The sequence below is a fragment of the Athene noctua genome, chromosome 1 (assembly GCF_965140245.1).
Source record: "Athene noctua chromosome 1, bAthNoc1.hap1.1, whole genome shotgun sequence".
Taxonomy (NCBI): domain Eukaryota; kingdom Metazoa; phylum Chordata; class Aves; order Strigiformes; family Strigidae; genus Athene; species Athene noctua.
The window spans coordinates 27,341,869-27,361,458 of NC_134037.1; the positions used below are offsets into that span (position 1 = coordinate 27,341,869).

Sequence of the window (19,590 nt, forward strand, 5' to 3'; positions counted from 1 at the left end):
TTTGAATATTTTTTAAAGGTCATTGATTTATTAATGTGCTTAAGTCTTATTTTTAGGTTTGGCATGATATAATGACTATAAAATTATTTTCTCTTTCTGTACAGCTGTTGCATTTTCAAATATTTGGTTGTGCCTTTTCTGAAAGTAAACATAATATTCTTTGGATTTTTGTAATAAAGTTCAACAATAGGTTTGAAGATGTGCTGTTTTTCATTATCAACAAAAAATCACTGTTCACTTCCAATAGCCTGCAAAATTGGACGCCTCCCCTCACAAGAAAAATATCACTTGCCACATCACACAAACCATCAGCTTTTGTAGCAGTTCATATTGGAGGTTGCTGGTTCCCCCGAAAGTCATCAAGCATAAACTACTTTGGACTAAAGACTATAGAACTTGGTTTTGATATCAAAATTGCTTTCTAAATTCAATTTGCAATTTGATTTTTGTAGCAACAGATGTGGGGCAAAAGAGCCCTTTACAGAAAGTTACTTTCCTATATACAGTTAGGTCATTTAATAAGATTTACATTACTAGTTTATAATCAGTGTGTTCAGCTTTGAATCTTGTTTAGTGAGCTGTAATGTAACTTCATCATGCTTGGTATCTATTATGCCAATTTTTGTCTAAGGGGAACATCTCATAGCACTGCTTCCCAAATTTTATGAGGTAAAGTTTTATAATTTAAATTAAAACTAACGATACATGGATTTGTATGGCATCTTCCCAAACAATAAAAAAAATACAGAATATTTCAGTTAATTGTGAATCAAACATGAGAATAATTTCATGCACTGATGAAATTCAGCTTGTTTTAAGGTGAATAATGGCAGCAGTTTAATGGTGCATGGCTGTGCTAACAGTAAGAAACAGACTTCACCTATTTGAAATGCCTAGAGAACTGTTTAGGGAAACTGTGACTGCCAGAGGTAGAATTATCCTAAACACAGGGATTTACTTTCTAATAAATTCCATATATCCCATTTTGGAGGTATAGGTACATGTCTTGTTCCCTTAATACTAGCTGCTGCTGTAGCAGCAGTGTATTGAGGGGGTTGCTGTGGTTTTTAAGGTTGCACGTATGAATTGTGCTGTCTGTCACTAGTGGGTAACAGTGTTTTTTTTCGACTCAGATTTAAGTGTGCCAAATGGCAACTGCTACTACAGGAAGGATGTTGCAAAGCTCAAATATCTGTAAAAGAGGAAAGTTGGTGAATTGTGTAACAGTGGACAAACATGGCAAAGAAATTATTGGTCTTTTGCCTATATGAGAAGTTTTATGGCTCAGGTCACATTGATGAAGCCAATGAGAAAATAAACTCTTCCATCAGAGTAGGCTTCAGAATTTAGACTGTCTAGAAATTAGTAGGAAAATGTCCTTTATACAACTCAAGGGCAGAGCCATGGTAGGAACTTCAGTCTTTTTCCATTTTCCCATAAAGAAAGGGATAATCTCTGAACAGTCTTTGTGAGGCTTTTATTATTATAGTCTACTAGCTGCAATTTATAATGATAAATTATTTTTAAGAATGGTTTAGAAAAATCAACCCAGGAAAAATGGGAGAGTTTTTCTTTTTAAAAAAAAAAAAAGTGTAATTCAGAAATTGAAAATATAAACATTTCAAGTAGTTTTTTTAATGTTAACTATTTTGTGATGGCCCTGATGGGAACAGAGGTCTGAAAGTACTGTTAGGATTGCTAGTCTCCAAGGATCATATTGATCCAGCGTTTCAGAGCTCAATTGAGCACAAATGATCATTATTTTCCAGACAGTCAGTACTCTGCACTCTTTAGTTCTCTAGAATGTGACATTGACAGAGGAGGATACCGTAGAGAATGAAATTGAGCTTTTCTTTGTGGGCTGATTTATATAGGTAACGTGGATTATATACAATAGTTGCATAATCCCGGTCAGTCCAATATTGTTTAACATCTTCATTTATGATCTGGATGATGGGGACGAGTGTACCCTCAGCAATTTTATCGATGTTACAAAACTCTGAGGAGTGTTTGATACACCAGAGGGATGTTCCCATTCAGAGGGACCTTGACAGGCTGGAGAAATGGGCAAACAGGAACCTCATGAAGTTCAGTGATTAACTGAAGTGAGACAATGGAACCGATATAGTATGCATCATGATGCAAAAAGCTGACTTATCTAATATCCTCACAAAATTTCAAAATTTAATGTAGCTATGCATAGAAATATGACTTTGGTATTTTAATGGCTTCTTTCGGTTTTAAAATTTGTGTGTTTCTGATTGCTTGCTTTTCCAGTGAATCATTCGGTCTGGGTAAATGAAATATCAAACTAAGTATTGCAACTGCAGTTACTTGTAATTACACATTCAAAGAATTTGCTATTTTAGAAATTACGAGTTCTACTTGCCGCTTAATTTATTTTAGGTGCTGTGGTCTTTGGAACTGGGCCATTGGATCTCAGAGGAACCATATGAGCTTTCATTCAGCTTCCCTGCAGCTCCTGTAAGTTTAATGGCTCTTTAAGCTTGTGAACTTTGCTTTGTTTATCTGGAAAATGATTGGCCCTCTAAATAGGTTTTGTGAACAAGAAGTCCTACTAGAAAAATTTTTTTTTAAAGCACGGGGTTCTTTTCTCCTTTGTCCACTACTTTTTGAAATGTGTGCAAAGACTTAAGTGTGCATAAAAAATACAAAAAATTGTTTCACCACTTAACAGCTGGATGTAAACTAGCTTCTTATTGAAGTATAAAAGTCTTTTAATTTATTTATGGTATATTTTATTTTATCTGTGCTTGTCAATAAACTGGAGAGGCATATTATTTCATAACAAAAGTATTCAGGTCATAGATTCAATATTTTCAGTCCAGAAATTTCTTTGGCAATGGAAAATTACTGTGCACTTCTAAAACTAATAAGTAGGTAAAATGAAGTATTTTTCCTGCTTTTAATTATCATTCTCAAATACTGAATTGTGAACTACTGCAAAAGTGTGTATGTCGGGTCATAGTGTGTCTGTACAGACCCAAGTTTATCTGCACTCCATCTGTTGTAATTGATTAAACAGTAATTTTATTTTCGTTTTACAAGAATTCTAGCAGGTTACTAGTCAATCACACTAATAGTTTTGCCAAAAAAGGTTTCACAATTTCTCTTATATTATAGCATCTAGGTGAATATATTATCATCTGCTACTTGTTTCTCAAGCAACATTTAATGGGGTTTGAACTTTACTATAATTTTATTAACTGTTAAGAATTTATTTTTAAGATTCCTTCTAAATCTATAATTTATGTAAATTTACATGTTCAAGATGAAGACTATTTCATCATTATAAATTGTATGTTCTTAAAGTGTAGGGAAATGGTAACAGTTATTCTGAAATAAGCCCAAAGAAATTAATCATCCGTTATAATGTAGTATTTTTTCTAAAAGGAGAAAGCAGATTTTTATTTTAATACAGCAAATACCTTAAAAATGGTTTAATGTGAAAGATAAGTAAGAATAATGTTCTTTCCCCCCCCCCCCCCCCCCCTTTTCTCTATTTGTATGAAAAAAAGAACACAGTACTTCACATTAAGCTCTTTTGAGTTTTCTGTTTCTTCTCAGGCTACCTTGTTTAATAACCAAGTATGGTATCAGTACGACATACATAGCACTCTTTGGAAGTGATTCCTGCTGGGGCTGTTTTTGAGGTTCTGTTTACAGTTTTTATTCCTAAAGCAGAAATATGGAGGGTTGAAAGATGGTGAAAAGATAAACTTGAGGGAGGTTATGGTTGTGCCGAGATCCGGAATCGCTGCTGTTTGCAGTGTGCTTCTCTTGCAGAGGAACACAGTCAGTGTCCAAGGTGATGTTTCCATCACCTTTGCAATCATTCCTTTCCTGAGTCATTCTGGTTTATTACTCTAACAGATATTTTTAAAGATAACTATTATTATTTGAGCATGAATGGTGTTTATATTGCTGTTCTTTTCTTATTTCTTTTCTGCTTCCTAAGTATTTCGAGAAAATGGAAGTGCATTCTAGTTTTATATACTGTTTATTTGATTACAGGAAGGAATTAAAAGAAGGGGTTATCTTGCTGTTATGTTTTAATTGTTTGTACCAAGTCCAAAGCAGTTTTTGCAGCTTTCTTTTCCCTATTATTGCATTCCTTCTGAAATGTCCTCCTCTCACTTCACTTTGATGTTTGCAGTTTAAGCCATGCAATCTCATTTAGATAAAATGTCATTTAAAAACATATTCGCTCTAAAATTTTACATGCGTGTTGATAAACTACTCCGTTTTCCAAAAAAATTAAAGTCTTCTTAAAAAATTGATCCATTCAGTGTCTACATTAATATCTTCGATCACTTTCCCAGAATAGTCATCAAAAAGCCTTAAGATTTATAAAGAATTTTTTCCAGCAAATCAGCGCTAGCCATGCAATATTTATTATTCTTGTCATATAGTGTTTTCTTACTAAAATAATGAAGGTTAATGTCAACCAGAAGTCAGCACTATTTTCTTTGCCAGGTTGAGCATTCATCCTATGCTAGATTCCATCGTGGGCTTTAAGAAGCTTTTTGTTTGCTTGGTTTTAGATTATGGGGCTTGATACGCTTGCTATCTTAAATATTAGGAATATTTTCTTTAGTTGTCTTGTTAAATGAGTGAAGCAGGAAATACAGTAATCTAGACTCAGGATTTCTATTAGATTTCATAGAATAATGAAATATTCTAGATTACAAGGAACCTCTGGAGGTTGTCTAGTTCAAGACTCTATTCCAAGGGACTTGTCCAGTCCACCCTCATGGTAATAAATGAATAAATGAATAATAAATGAATAAATAAATGAATAAATGAACAAAAATCTGATTTCCCCAATTCCAACTTGTGTTTGCTGTCTCTGTTCCCTGTCCCTTGTCCCACTGCAGTGCACCTCCAAGAAGGGTCTGGCTCTGTCTTCTCTGTGTCCTCAGGCAGGCAGTTGTAGACAGCAGTAAGGTGTCTTCCCCTTCTCCATGCTGAAAAAGGCCAGCGCTCTCAGCCTCTCTTGGTATGTCCTGTGCTTCTTGGTATGTCTAGTTCTTTTACTAGCTTGGCGACTGTCTGCTAAACTTGCTTTTAAGATATCTCTTAGAAATTCATGAAAGCAATTTCATGAAGGTTTTTTTTTTTAGTTTGGGATATGTATATCCTTACAAGTTTGCTAAAAGAAACGATAAAATATTAAACAGTAATCTTAAATACATTGACATTATTTTATGCAGATGATGACTTAATTTACGTTCATTAGGTTTATTTAAAATCAGATCAGGAAGTATTTTTTTGTCTCTGCTACCATTTAGTAATGCTGACGTGTTTTCAGTGAAGAATAACGGTGGTGGTGTGAGTGGGAGGGTACTCTGACAGCAGCTTTAATGACTGTCAGTATAAAATGAGTTTTCTTCCATCTTTCTCAAAATCATTTGCTGTTTTTAAGATACAATACCTTTTGTTAAGTAAGCCTCTGGAAATGTTTTGTCTGCGGTTTTTGACTTGTAACTAATTCAGTCATCTGATTAAATAAAAAGTTTACAAAAATAGTACTTTAGGGCAAAGACAAAGCATGAGAATTAGAACCTAATGTGGGGAAAAAATCACAAAATTATTTTGTGTGATTTACGAATAAATATCTTCTCAATCTGAACTGCAGTGTACAGTACACAGTTTTAAAGCACATAGCAATAAAATTTTTTAAAAGAAAAAAAAAATTTATTCACATTGTGGCATACACTGAGGGCCTGCCTATGGGGAATTCCTACGGAGAAGTCCCGACCTTACTGAAAAAACCCCAGCAGTATGACCTTAGATAACTTTCAGCTTTTTTTATCTCATATTTTTAAAATGTAGTAATTTGTATCTTGAGTCATGAGCATAAATTTAATTGTATCAAAGAACATGCATATATTTTTCAGTTAGGTTATTTTTACAAAACGTATAGATGTACTACAGCACCAGGTGATGATTGTCATAGACAACCGGACATCTGGTGTTAATGCCGTTGTCTCGCTTTATAAAATACTGATCAGTTATTTTACAGGTAGATGACAAGGAAAGGATAAAAGTGCAATCTTCATAAAAATATAAAGAAATACATACTGTATTGTAATTTGCAGGGATTTTTGTAACTTAAAGATAGTGACTGTAAAAAGTACAAACTGAAAGAAATGGTGATTTTTGTACACGATATTTCCCCAGAATAAATGCAAAGTACTTAAATGCGATTTTTCCTCTGTTAAATAAAGTAATACAGACTATTGGAAAAAATCCCTGAATAAGTGTAGGAAGTTGTTTAGGAGACTATGGGGGGAAAGAACTATAGTACTGATCTAATTACAGGACAGTATTTCTTTATGTACATAAAAGGCAAACATGACACAGAGAGATAAATAGTTCTAGATCTAGTTAAGTGGTTTATATTAGAGTAATGTTTAAAGTTCAGTGGCAAAATGCATATTTCTAAAACTATTTTAGGTATTTTTCACAGTTCCAGTTATTTACTAACACATACATAACATAAATGATCAGTAAAACAGAGTCTTTAAGTTGTCTGACAGCTTCTTGGATGCTCTTTTATTCAGTCATTTGCCCAAATCACTGTTACAGGGTGATGCTTTAGACTTTATGTGTGGCTGAACGATACGAACTTCAGCTGATCAAGGCTACTGTAATTCAGGAGTTGTACTGAACTGATCCCTTCAGAACACTAGCACATGTTTTCTGGGCTTGAAAATGAGACAAGTTGCAGATGTGTGTTTATATGCTCAGCAAATGAAGTCTTTGAAGACTATATAATACATAATTCACATAATGCAAAAGCATTTAGAAATCTGCTGGTCGAATCATCATAGTTGTGGCTTTGAGAGAGTATCCCGAGCCTTTCCAGTAGTACCACTTGATACCATTGAACTTGTTGTTGTTCTGTCGTAATGGATAATACATTCCATTGAGGTTAGAAGGACCACATGCATCAAACCACCATCCTGCAAGACAGAAACAGAGACATCAGCAGAGAATTTTCAAAATAGTATATAAGAGTACTTTTGTTGTCCTGAAATTAGAAAGAATCTAAACCCAGTTTTTCATTCTTATAATTTGGAAGTGTCAGTATAAAATACTGGCCTTAATCTCAGAAAACAAATATATTTATGTATTAACTACATATTCTTGAAGCATATGTAATACAATGGAGTTTAAAATTGAGGAGGGAAGGTGTTCAATCAAACTTAATTTAGTATCAATATCAAACGTTACTGTTGACAGTCTGAGGGCAGAATTTAACATGAACTATAATGATATTTGAGTTGTCTTTGGTTTTTATCTGCCCTTTGGTAAATTCCTGCTCTTCCAGATCTGAACTGCTTTCTTAATTCTTTTTAGAGGATTAATTCAGTTATCTGTTTCAGTTCTTTGTGCAGATCAGTTCAAAACCTCTGTGCTGAAACTTGATAAGAAGGAAAAGGAGAAAAAAGCTGCCCAAACTTATTTTGTATCTTTATGTTCCTGACCTGTTAGTGGGTCATAAGGAAAATTTATTTTTATTAATAAGATAATATTTTTATACTTCTGTTATGATGGTGATAATGTGTGTGTTCTGTTTTGCAGGGCAGTAATCCAGTTATCCTTTTGGATAAACTGAAGCTGTCTTTTGTCTTGTAACTTGAGCTATAGGGAAACGACCCATTGCTTAAGAGACAACAGGAAGAGAAGTCAAACTCACAAAGCGGTTATTTACATTTCAGAATGTGCGATTCTAGACTGACAAATTATAGAATGACTTGGGTAGTTCAAGGTAAAAATACCACCTAAAACTCCACTAGTGAATAATCTTAGAAAAACATAGCTATCTCATATGTGGTGTGTCTTTGCCACTTCATAATTATATATTAAAATGTGAATTAAATACTTGTACCCTTCTGTGGCATGTACAGTATACAGTAGCTTTTGGGGGTTTTCTGCCCCCCTGGATAGTTAGGGAAAGGGTTTGTGCCTAAAGAATCAGAAGCCATTTCACTGACTAACTGAATCTCTAAAACAGATTTTTTGGGGGGAGTTAAGTGTTTTGATCTCTGAATGTTATCTCTTTCCTTGAAGAAGAATCTGCTGCCTCCCTGATTAGTTCCACAATTACAGATTTCCTTGTGCCCCAACTTTAGAGACTTCTTTCCCTCCGGTTTTAACTTCTCTTGTTTTACTTTAACCTTTGTCAAATTATAAACTATTTCATTTGGAGTCATCATACTAGTGTTTCTATCTGTGAATCTTGGACTTCTTCAGTAGTCAAAATTTACTAAGTCAAAATTATCACTATTTATCTTGTAGACAATTTTAGTGCCAATAAAAAGAGGAAGACCAAGAAACAAAAAAACGTTCCTACCTCCTGTTAGCATTTGTGAACATTTGCAAATACATTTGTCATTGTCTGCATCCTTTGTGCTAAAATCATTTCCTGGTTGGCTTATACTACTTATTTTGCCCGCTGTCCCAGTAAGTCCTTTAAGGTAGATCCTGTAGAAGTGGGGAGTGGAAAAACAATTATTATGTGAAAGTTAATGGTAGTTGATCTGCAAAATAATTACGGAATAGTTTGCAATAAATATCCTGTTCACATTGTTGAGTTCTCTTCTGGCCAATGTACTGTAAGATATTTTGCAGCATAATGTTTTCATATGAGCAGAAATGGCCAGCACAATATTCTAATGAACAGCCTCCACATTTGTAGAGATTACTATTTTGTTCGTGTCAATGTAGAAGAAATGAGAGCAAGTAGATCATAACTCCTGGAATTTTTCATATAGATCATGCATTTCTTAATACTGTAAGTACTTATATAATGTATGCCATTATTTTTTTAATCAAGTTCAAAAGTTCAAACCAAGACTACTTTGATTCCTGTTTTGCTGTTAGCACAGCATGGTAATGTAGCGTTACGACTTTGCATCTGTGAGAGATAATTAATTGCATTACCTGCACTACTAATTACCAACTAGTAACTCATATTTTAATAGTTTTTTAATATTTCCCTTTTCCCTTTCCTAATTACTCTTCCTTTTCACATCCTTCATAGATTTATTACTGTTAAATCATCACAGGTATTTAAGTTTGCTTCAGTTCCCTGGCAAGGTAAGCTTTCAGTGAGGCTGCAGATGCAGTGTCAGCAGGGAGAGACACAGGACACCAACTGAGAAGGTGATTACACAGCTATTACTGTGTTACCTTGAATTGAAAGGATTTAAACCCTTCACTCCCACAGTATCTCTTTGGTGATTGCATTTCTGCAGCAAATAGCTCATGCTTCTCAGAGGTATTCTATTTGTTTAAGGAGGAGATCTGACTCTGAGAATTAACTTGTCCCTGGATCAGTCTTCATCTTGCATGTAATTCTCTGCTTATGATAGAAGTTGTCTTTGGAGACTTAACAGATTATTTTAACCAATTTTATATTCCCTATTTGAAAATATTTGAATTTGAAAATATTAAAAATGAATTTTTATTCTTTTAGGTTTCAAAATATCAGCTCATTACAGATTTTCTCAAAAATCTCTTTCAAAAAGTTAAATATTCTGTTTTTTCTTAAGGTGAGCTCAAAACTCTGTAAGCCCGTTTCTAATATAAATGGTACTAAAAGTTCCAAGTGTGATGTACAAGCCTGTTCTCAATATAATTTGAAGTTTCATGTAAGCAGAGTATTAGTCATTTATTATTTGTTTCTTAAAAGTACAACTTAGTATAACAGAAGATGAGAGGCAGTAGATGTAAATCGAAATGAGAGGTTCTGACTGGATGTCAGGAAAGCCGTTTTCACCATGAGGACAGACAAGCAGTGGAATAGGTTGGGCAGTCTCCACCTTTGGAGGCTATCAGGACCCAATTGGATAAAACCCTGAGCAATCTGGTCTCACCTCATAGCTTGGAGATCAGGAAGTCTGACTCAAAGTCCACTCTGATCTCAATTTTTCTATGAATCTATGAAATTTCAGTTTTATGGCCCAACTCATAATCTTTCCAGCATTCAGAATGTATTAGTGCTTTTAGAGTAAAAGAAGATACTCTTAATTGAATATTCTCTTTGGCTTTTTGCTTTTTCATGATGTTAAATATATTCTTTAAACCACTGCATTTTATGATGCATTCCATGTTTGGTTGCATATTAAAATAAAGTATCTATTTACAGACAACCAACTTAGTTTTCAGTAATTATTTTTTAATATTGTAAATGGACAAGGGTAATGACCCATTTTGCAAAGGTTGCTTTATAAGTATTTTAAAACATTACTTTTTAAAAAATCTCTGCTGTAGGTTCAGACTGTTTCCAGATGAAAAAATATTTGCTTTGGAATTGAGACAACTGTGTACTACTAAGGCATTAAGATCTAACATTTTGAGGGGGGGAGATGCCGATAGTTTTGATTGCTTTGCATATAAGACTTGAGTTGAAATAACAGCATCAGTTCTCTCTGGTGTCAGACTGACTGTTTACAACAAATAGCTGCTAGAAATCTTGGAGAAATTCATCTAAATTTAGACAGTTTTTCTGTCCAGTCACCTAAGTCTCCATGAATCTATAAGATTCTTATAAGGAAACATTTCATGGACCATGTAATAGGAAAGCATCTGTTACACTGTAGAGTCTCTAGTTTCTTCTGTAAATCAAACAATATCTACTGCATTTACAGAAAGCTTGGAGAGTGAAGTATGAACTGCCCATATATTCCAGCCATGACTGATACTATTTCAAATGTGTAATATTATGATACTATTTAAAATGTGTAATACTATGATAATATTTATTTTTATACAAAGTATTTAAAATGTATATTCTTTCCTATATTAATTAATCAAATACATAAGAATAAATTATGAAGCTTTACATTTTACAGAATAATGGGAGCATAATAGGTCCATTAATATATGGTGTTTAAATTGACAAGTTTGTTGGAGGGTGAGTGGACATTTGCTATTAATTAACTTCATTTTCACAGGTAGGAGAGTTATTCCTTGAGAATCCAAGACAGTGGGTCAAGGAAGGAGGAGGTAGCATTATGTCAGTGTGCTCTTCACAACAACAGAACAGCTCCTAGTAGCCACAGACTTAAGTGAACATCTCCCTGCAGTATTATTCATCTCAGTCATCCACCTTCCAGAAATGTATTTATTGCAGGGAATCGGGATTTGATAGCAACTACAGACGGGTTCCTGTTGCCCCGAAGACTGTGCACTGCCATCTGCTATATTGCCATTTGTATCTTATCTAATACCATAACATCTTGTCATCTCTTTGTGCTTCTAGTGTGCACTAGTAAAATACACATTCTCCCCATTGGAAAAAGTCTGATTGTTTTAGGCAATAGGTGAAAAATGGAGAAAACAATTTTCTGAGTGAACTAAAAAATTGTCCTAATTTTTATGAAATAAGGTCATGCATCTATACAGTCTAGAATGATTATTATCAGATTTTTTTACTCAGATCTGATTTTTGTGCTTACCTGTATTTTAGTTCTTCACTTGCTAGAGAGAAGTGGTCATACAATGCATACGCCTCATTTCCTTCCCAGTCTTTCAGATGTATTTTAAGAACATAACGCTTCTGATTAGTCAGTTGAGAAACAAACTCATTTCCCAGCCAGTACTCACCAGCAGGATCACCAAATCCCTGTAATTCAAGTTGTATATTTAAATAGCTTTGTTTTGGTTTTGATTTGAGTTTGAAATGATCACTTTATCAGTTTTAATGTTCTCAGTCTATCAACTAAAAATTTTACCGTATAAGGGTTATAAATCTGTAATATTTCAAAAAATTAATTTCAGAAGACAAACTAGGGAATCTGAAATGGTGAATCAATATTACTTAGTATATTTGGAGCGGTTTCTACTGTTGCCACTAGCAACACAAATATAAATAACTCAAAAACTGTGGACATATCATGGAACAGTTGATTAAAGAAAAGTGAGGTTTCTCTTTAAAAACAAACATCACAGTTGCAAGTCTGCTTAGGCAAACAAATTACACTACTATGACATTTTCTAAATGAACATCTAAAGACAAAGGCAACTTTTAAAACTTACATTCTAAGGATGCTATTGATTTATTATATTAGATTATAGCTAATAATAACTCATATTAAGGCTTCATAAAACATTGTTTACCATCTTGTACTCTTTCCATGTCCGGTGGAAGTCCACACTGCCATCTTCACGTCTCTGAATAACTGTCCAACCTCCTCCACCAGTTTCCATGTCACAGTAGGCCTACCGGAGTAAGCATGTAACAGCATAAGTGCATGCAGTCATGGGAAAACAAAAATACAAAGTATGTACTTTGCATCATTCTATAAAGTGGCAAACCTTAAAGTGTACAAATTGCAAAAGGTGTATTAACCTAAAAATGCTGGGTTTTATAGCTTTCATAAAAATCAGTTGTGGTTGTCCACAAATAAATGTGATTCCTCAGTATATATCACACTTAACAGCATACAAATGATGCCTTAAAAATGGCTAATAGCTGGTGTTAAAAGAAGAAAAAAATTATTGAGGCTTCTGATTTTATAGATCCCTCTTGCACTGATACTTTTGTGAGTTTCCTGATGAAATACTTCTCCTAAAAGATGTTTTCGCTTCTCTTTTGTGAGAGATCCATTCAGATTTCCCATGATTTGTCAGAGTTAAATTCAGGGTTAAATTCAGACAGTGAGCAAACTGAAATATGTTTTTATTTCCACTGTCATTGTTCAATGCTTTTGCAGATGTTCTGACCCCAGAGTTAAATATAAGTGTAAAACAATTATTATCTTGAAGTCATTTTATTATACAGACTGCAATGAATACTTTATATTCTAGAACAAAAATATAACAATTATAAGGTGTTTCCAAATCTTCAAGTCTTTCATTTTACCAACTTATTGCTAAACATTTGAAAGGATTGACATGTAATAAGCAGATGACTGAACTCAGTTTTAGAATACCCAATAAATGCATCCTTGGCACAGTAAATTCAAGTTTATAGGTGATTTGTTCAGTCAATCTCCTTCTCAATTAAAACAGAAAGTGACTGTATTAAACAGAATTCTGGTATATGTTCACTGCAGTGTCAGAGATAAAAGGTATTACTGAAGGTGCTAACTGGAGACATGTTGATAGAAAAAAGTATTTTGAAAATTTAGAGAGAATTTTGGAGAAATAGGGGATAAAATAAGAAAATCTTGTTAATATTTAAGACCATTTTCCTTGAGAAAGGATTTTTAAATTGTTGCATCTAATTCTGCTTTTCTGAAACTAGAACTTAAAAGTAGATGTGTGAAGTCAGTGGAGCTAAGTGTAAAATAATATAATGAAATCCAAACTGAAATCAGTATCTATTTAAATTGAATGTTAGTAATGATACTAACTTCAAGAAAAATCATAAATTTCTTGTACAAGTATTCCTGTTTGCAGAGTTCAAAGTTAATGCTCTAGGCTCTCATATGTGGGATTTATTATTTTTTTTACCACTTTCTGCCAAGATACTGAAGTTCTGAGTCCTCTTCATAATTACTTTACATCTTTGAAAAGTTTTAAAATTATAGTTTGAGTATTAAACTACATTAACTTCTAATCTGTATTCTAGATCTTCCATCAATTAAGTGAAATTGTATCTTCCCATTTACAGTAGTGGAGCCAGGATTTGGCTTCTTACACTTTGATAGGATGTTTCATCTGTACAAATTAATTTAAAAAACCCCATCACCTAGACCTGAGCATTTCATTATGAATTTGGATGCTTTCTTCTTTGTTTAAAAAAACTTTGTGGTCTTCCTTCTTACCTAACTTATTACTACTACTTGTCACAATGTGCCTATAAATGCCCCAAATCATGACTGAATGACCCTGAAGCTGTCTTTTTCATGCTTTTCTATAGCAGACTTTCTAACCAATGTTAGCAGTCAGCAGATTGGAGTTCTTTGAACTGTTAGGCATCCTGGAAATTTTAAAAGTATGACTTCAGAGAAGCCAGAGTTTCCTTCTGTCCTGTGGCATTGTTTTGTGTGTCATCTTAGAATGTAAAGTGTTCTCTTTACCAAGTTTTCAATATAGTTGGCTCTTTTAGGGTACGCATGTATTTTTGCATATGTGTATTGTACGTGTTACACACACACATATTTACATAAATCAGAGTATTTACAGTGCAAGCAGAGGCATATATACTGTTCAAAGCCATCAGACTTTTGAAGGGAAAGAAAGCCCTTAGACCTGCAAATATTAAACATTTTAGTGTTTCAACAGTTTGTAACACACTGGGAATCCAAAGCAGATACTGTATTTTAAGATTGTATCAAGACTCTTTGTTCAGCATCAGAGAATTATGAGACATTAATTGGAGATTTTTAGGAAAGATAAAAGAAATAAGGAAAAAGTTGGATTAGGGTTTACTTGTTAAAGAATGTCATGTGAATGGAATTTAACTGAGATGATTGGGTTTAGAAAGCTAAGTCACGTGATGTGTAATGCATATTGTGAAGATTAATTTCCATGGGAAGCTCTAGGTACTAGGGATGGGCTAAAACAGATGCTGGCACTTTTATTAAGCATCACTACAAGTTAAAATGCTGATATAACTAGTGATCAAATATCTGTATAGAGAAGGCTGTAGAGAAGGTTGTTGACTCTGAAGCTTCATCCCACTGAAAGGACAGTGTAAGCAGCCAGACTGAGAATAGAACTGTTTCATGCTTCTCTGAAACATACAGTTTTTAACTACTTACAAAGGAAGGCCAGGTATTAATTTACATGAGCCACCGGTCCAGTCTGATACCTCTATTGTAGATGTTAATTTGTGGGTTTGAATGTTATACGTGATTTCCTCGATGCCTATAATCTAAATTTCAGTTGAGCAGGAATTATCATTTTGAAGATATAAATGCCTTAAAATAGCACTTCATTTAGTTGTAATGAAATTAAAATATTCAAACAGTGAATGACTGTGAATGTCTTTCATAAAATATTGCAGTTATGGCCAGTATCCATTTTGTATGCGAATGGTAAGATAACTAGCTTTTATAGACACTATAGACTCTTTGGGATAAATGCTGGGGTACTGCAAATTTGCTCCCAAAGGGAGAAGCAATTTACTAGGAACTGAAACACATAATAAGAAATCAAAGAAGTCCATAAAAATCTCATGCAAATTTTTCTTACCAATAATGATTTTATAAAGTTTATGTAAATTTGGGAGGATAATTTTTCCACACCAAAAAATTTCATGTCAGTCATTTGTAAGTGCTTCTAAAAGATGCCATTTTATAGTCTTGGAAAGGGAAATCTTTTCTTCCTTGGGTGGAACGTGTGACACAGGCAAAGGTAATGTACTGGTTACATCATCTTCTAGTGTCATAGTAACTGTTTTAAAAGATGAGAAGATTATTGCCGTTTGAGATTTCAGTGTCTGGTTTCTAAGTGCTGTACTTCATAGTTGCACACATGCTCCCTTGGACTAGCTAAAAAGTAAAAATTCTTTTTACCACCTATTAAGTAAACATCATACAGTGAGATGTTTTGATTTTGATGATTTGTTTGACTGGCAATCCAGAACCCTGTCTTTCAAGCCCTCACATATGCAGCTTTGCTCATGAAATCATTCCTTTACTTTCAAGATCATTTCATTTGGGAAAAAATGAAGACAATGAAGAAAAATGACAGGAGAGATTACAGAAAGAAAATTAATGAAATAAGTTGATCTATATTACTTTTTACTAAAAAATATTTATGTGAATTATATATATTCCCAAGTAATTTTAAGGGTAGAGATAGGCTATTCAGTAAAGTGAAGATTGAGGAAAGGATTTGCTTAGTTTAAAATAAACACAGTAACTTGCTGTGTCAGTCTGCAGAGGGAATAATTTCTTCGTGATGTATGTGAAAGATGAGGGCAGAAGAAGCATTTATTTGGACTATAATTTCTTTTTTTTAAAAAATCTTCATTCCCCAGTTAAATGATATGCATATGAGACTTTCTCTAACACTCATTACTAGAACAGAACTCTTCTGGCCTTTCAGCCTAGCCTAGGTTTTATATTCAAAAGGAAGAAATGTAACATTTCATAAAACTAGTAAAAATAGATACCAAGATTAGGCAGGCAGCAGGAGTCTTCAAACAGATGCCAGAAAGACTAAAGAGATTAGACTCTCAAATTACAACAAATTGGCAGGGGGAATATTTGATTTATCTAGTGAACTGTTTTACTACTTACAGTTTTAGCAGCTGCAGCACTATGAGAGCTAGGGTCAGATGTTTATATTTTTCACCTTCAGCTAAAGGTGGTAGTAAATAGATCTTTTTCAAACTGGCAACCTGTCACTGGTGCCCAAGGGATCGATATTGGGCCGAATGCTGTTTAGTATCTTCATAAGTGATCTGGATGATGGGATCAAGTGTACCCTGATGAAGTTTGCTGATGTTACCAAACTGAGTGGGGAAGTGGACACTTTGGAAGGGAGAGACACCCTCATGGAAGACCTGGATAGGCCAGAAGAGTGGGCTAACAAAAACCTTATGAAATTCAACAAGGTCAAGTGTAAGGCCTTATACCTGAGAAAACATAATCCAGGAGTGCAGCACAGACTGGGATGTACCCAGCTGGGGAGCAGCTCTGTGGAAAGGGACCTGGGGGTTCTGGTTCACAAGCAGCTCACTATGAGTGAACACTGTGCTGCTGCATCAGCGACAGAGAAAGCCAAAAGGATGCTGGGTTGCACCAACAAGGGCATCACCAGCAGAGATAAAGGAGTCACTGCCTCACTCTACTGAGCCCTTGTCAGGCCACACCTGGAATACTGTGTTCAGTTTTGGTCCCTGCTATACAAAAAAGATGTGGACAGGCTGGAGAGGGTCCAGAGGAGGGCCACAGAGATGGTCATAGGACTGGGGAGCCTGCCACATGAGGAAAGGCTGGGAGAATTGGGTTTGTTCAGCCTTGAGAAGGCTCTGGGGAGACCTCATCACTATGGTCCAGTATTTAAAAGGTGGCTACAAAGAAGATCGAGACTCACTTTTTACAAGGAGTCACATGGAAAAGACAAGGGGTAACGGGTAAAAGTTACTCCTGGAGAGATTCTGATTGGACACAAGAGAAAAAAATTTCACAATCTGCCACTGGAATAATCTCCCCAGGGGAGTGGTGGATTCCCCAACATTGGACATGTTTAAGATTCATCTGGACAGGGTGCTGGGCCATCTTGTCTGGAAAGAAGAAAGGTTGGACCAGATGATCTTTGAGGTCCCTTCCAACCTGGTGTTCTATGATTCTAAAGATCACTGCTGTATTTTTGAAAATGCTGTAATGAACATGTAACCACAAGTAGTCCCCTTTCCACAGGTGACAGGCACATAAGCTGTGAGCAGTCAATTTGATATCTTCACTGTCTAGGAAGTTGACTTCCAGAGCAAGTAATTTTTCTTTTTTCTTGTACATCAGGATATTTGGGGTATAAGCGTTTTCAGACCCTACTTTCTAATGGTGAGGCTCTGGCCTTATCAGGATGAAGATTCACTACAGTTTTTATACTAAAGCAAGTGTGGTTGCCCCATCTGCAGTGTCCCTTTGCATCACTTTTAAATCATGATGCTCAATGACTTTGTATTCTGTTATCTTTAGCTCCTAGATAAGAATTGTGATCTTAGTTTCCTTGCTCTGGAAAATACAACTGCTCCTGTGTTTTATAATATAATTTAACCTAATATCGGTTACCAGTGAAAAGACAGATGATCAGAGTTCTAAAATTCACAAAAAACCCACCATCATCTGAACTCTTACCGTATCTGAGAAGCTACACATATGCTCTTTTTTAATGCTTGGAGTTGGAAACAATTTTTGTATGTGTATTTTTGACATAAGGTCCATGGCATGGGCTCCTTTTGAAATTACTAGCTAGTTGTCTGGATGATCACTTTTTAGGAAAGTTATGCAAAACCATTTTGTCAGTAAATTCAAACTTGCCCAAATCACTTTGTGCAAGAAAGTTTTTGTTAAAAAGGCCTTGGCTTGGAACGTGTGTCAGTTCTGGGGCAAAAATTCAGCTCAGCAGGGGTGGAAATGGGGAAGATCTTAGCCACTGCTTCAGCCACTATTTTAAGATTTGGGATAATATGTTAGTAATAGTTGTGGTAGAAGCTGAGCTAATATTTTAGGATCATCCAAACTCAACTATTCTGCCTGGTTAAGACCAGGAGATTAATTGGTTCAGGTGACTGCTGTAAACATGAAACTACTGACGTTTTATGGGTTTCCCTCTGCCATTTTTTACTGTGTCAGAAGTCTTTTGCTATTTTTCCTCAGTGTTTTTGAAAGGATTTAGCTTTTGTCCTCGTGCAGAACAGGAAAGCTTGAAAGCGTGAAAATATTAATGGAATGAAATAATTGTTTTCCTCTCAGGTCTTGTATGCAATTCTTTAGTTTTGGATTATGATGGGAGACAAATTAGTAAAGTGGGATCAGTTACAGATTACACAGAAGTTGTTTATAAGCCTGTTGGGAGGTCAGAAGGTGTTACAAGAGGAAAAGACAAAAACATAAACAGCAGTGCAGCACTTTTGGCAAATAAAAAAGGTCATTCTGTTTCCTGGTCTGAGTGGCCATCCACATTGTAAACAGGTGAAAATGGTGTAACATGTTGATTATCCCTAAATCTTCCCTTCCCTTGACAACTCCTCTTACGCATTTGTATTTGTATAAAAAACCTGCGTCAGATTAAAACTTTTTACTCTCTTATTTTTTGTGTCATACAGTAAGGAAAAGTTTTGTTCTCTTCTTAAGTGTCTCTTCATTCTATCTGAAGTGGGAAGAATAAGATTAAAATTATTTAATATTATTACATTAATTACTAATTTAATTATTACATTTTAACTATTTTTTTTAACCTAGTCAATTACCAAAATGGGTGTTTTAAAGTGTTTTAAGCCTTCATGTTAAAATGTAAAGCATTTAATATTTTATAGTCTAGGAAATTTACAATTGTATTTTTATCTCAGGGATAGAATATTTTGGTAGGTTTTAATATTGTAGAAATGTGTGTTACTTTGGCTTCTCAGATCATATAAATTGCCTAAACATTTATGTCTTTGAAAATGCAGTGTTAACGTTTATGACAGAAGTTTTCATTCTGTAATATGGCATGCACTTGTGTCTGCTTTTAAAAAATATGCATGCTCTCTGTATTATATTCGATAGTAAAATTAAAACCAAAGGTAAAAGATTCAAGGAATGTAACCCTTCCTGAGAAGTATAACAGACTGCTGCAATCTATTACTTTAGAGATGTAGTAGCTTGCATCTCCTCTACCATTTAAAATTGTGATTGTAGATATCTATGCTATTTAAATACCATTCTGTTTCATGTGCAATAAACCACTTTATTGCATCTTATGTAACTAATTTTCTTGTGAAACAGATGTATTGAATATAGACAAGACTATTTCAGAGGAAAACCAGCCTCTTTTTTTTTTTTTTTCCAAGAGAAGCAGACTGCAGATATCATAATTTCTCTAGATGATATCTGCAAAAATTGTGCATTTTATGTATTGTATTTTATAGATCTTACCCAAACAAATTGCTTA

At 34.5% G+C, this 19,590-nt stretch overlaps 2 protein-coding genes across 8 annotated transcripts in view; one reads left to right on the top strand and one right to left on the bottom strand.

Moving 5' to 3' along the window:
• The window catches only part of MCPH1 (microcephalin 1), a 132,419-nt gene that overhangs the window by 48,377 nt on the left and 64,452 nt on the right, over positions 1 to 19,590 (top strand). Inside the window, 1 exon segment of the mRNA XM_074895734.1 lies at positions 2,407 to 2,484. Within this exon segment, the coding sequence (XP_074751835.1) occupies positions 2,407 to 2,484 (78 nt within the window).
• ANGPT2 (angiopoietin 2) overlaps positions 6,091 to 19,590 on the bottom strand; it is a 43,944-nt gene continuing 30,444 nt past the window's right edge. For all 7 annotated transcript variants that reach the window (XM_074895739.1, XM_074895738.1, XM_074895736.1 and 4 more), the window contains 4 exons: positions 12,154 to 12,255; positions 11,493 to 11,659; positions 8,384 to 8,514; positions 6,091 to 6,989 (listed from right to left, as the gene is read on the bottom strand). In XM_074895739.1, the coding sequence (XP_074751840.1) occupies positions 6,829 to 6,989; positions 8,384 to 8,514; positions 11,493 to 11,659; positions 12,154 to 12,255 (561 nt within the window). In that variant the 3' untranslated portion in view covers positions 6,091 to 6,828. The remainder of the gene's footprint in view (positions 6,990 to 8,383; positions 8,515 to 11,492; positions 11,660 to 12,153; positions 12,256 to 19,590) is intronic.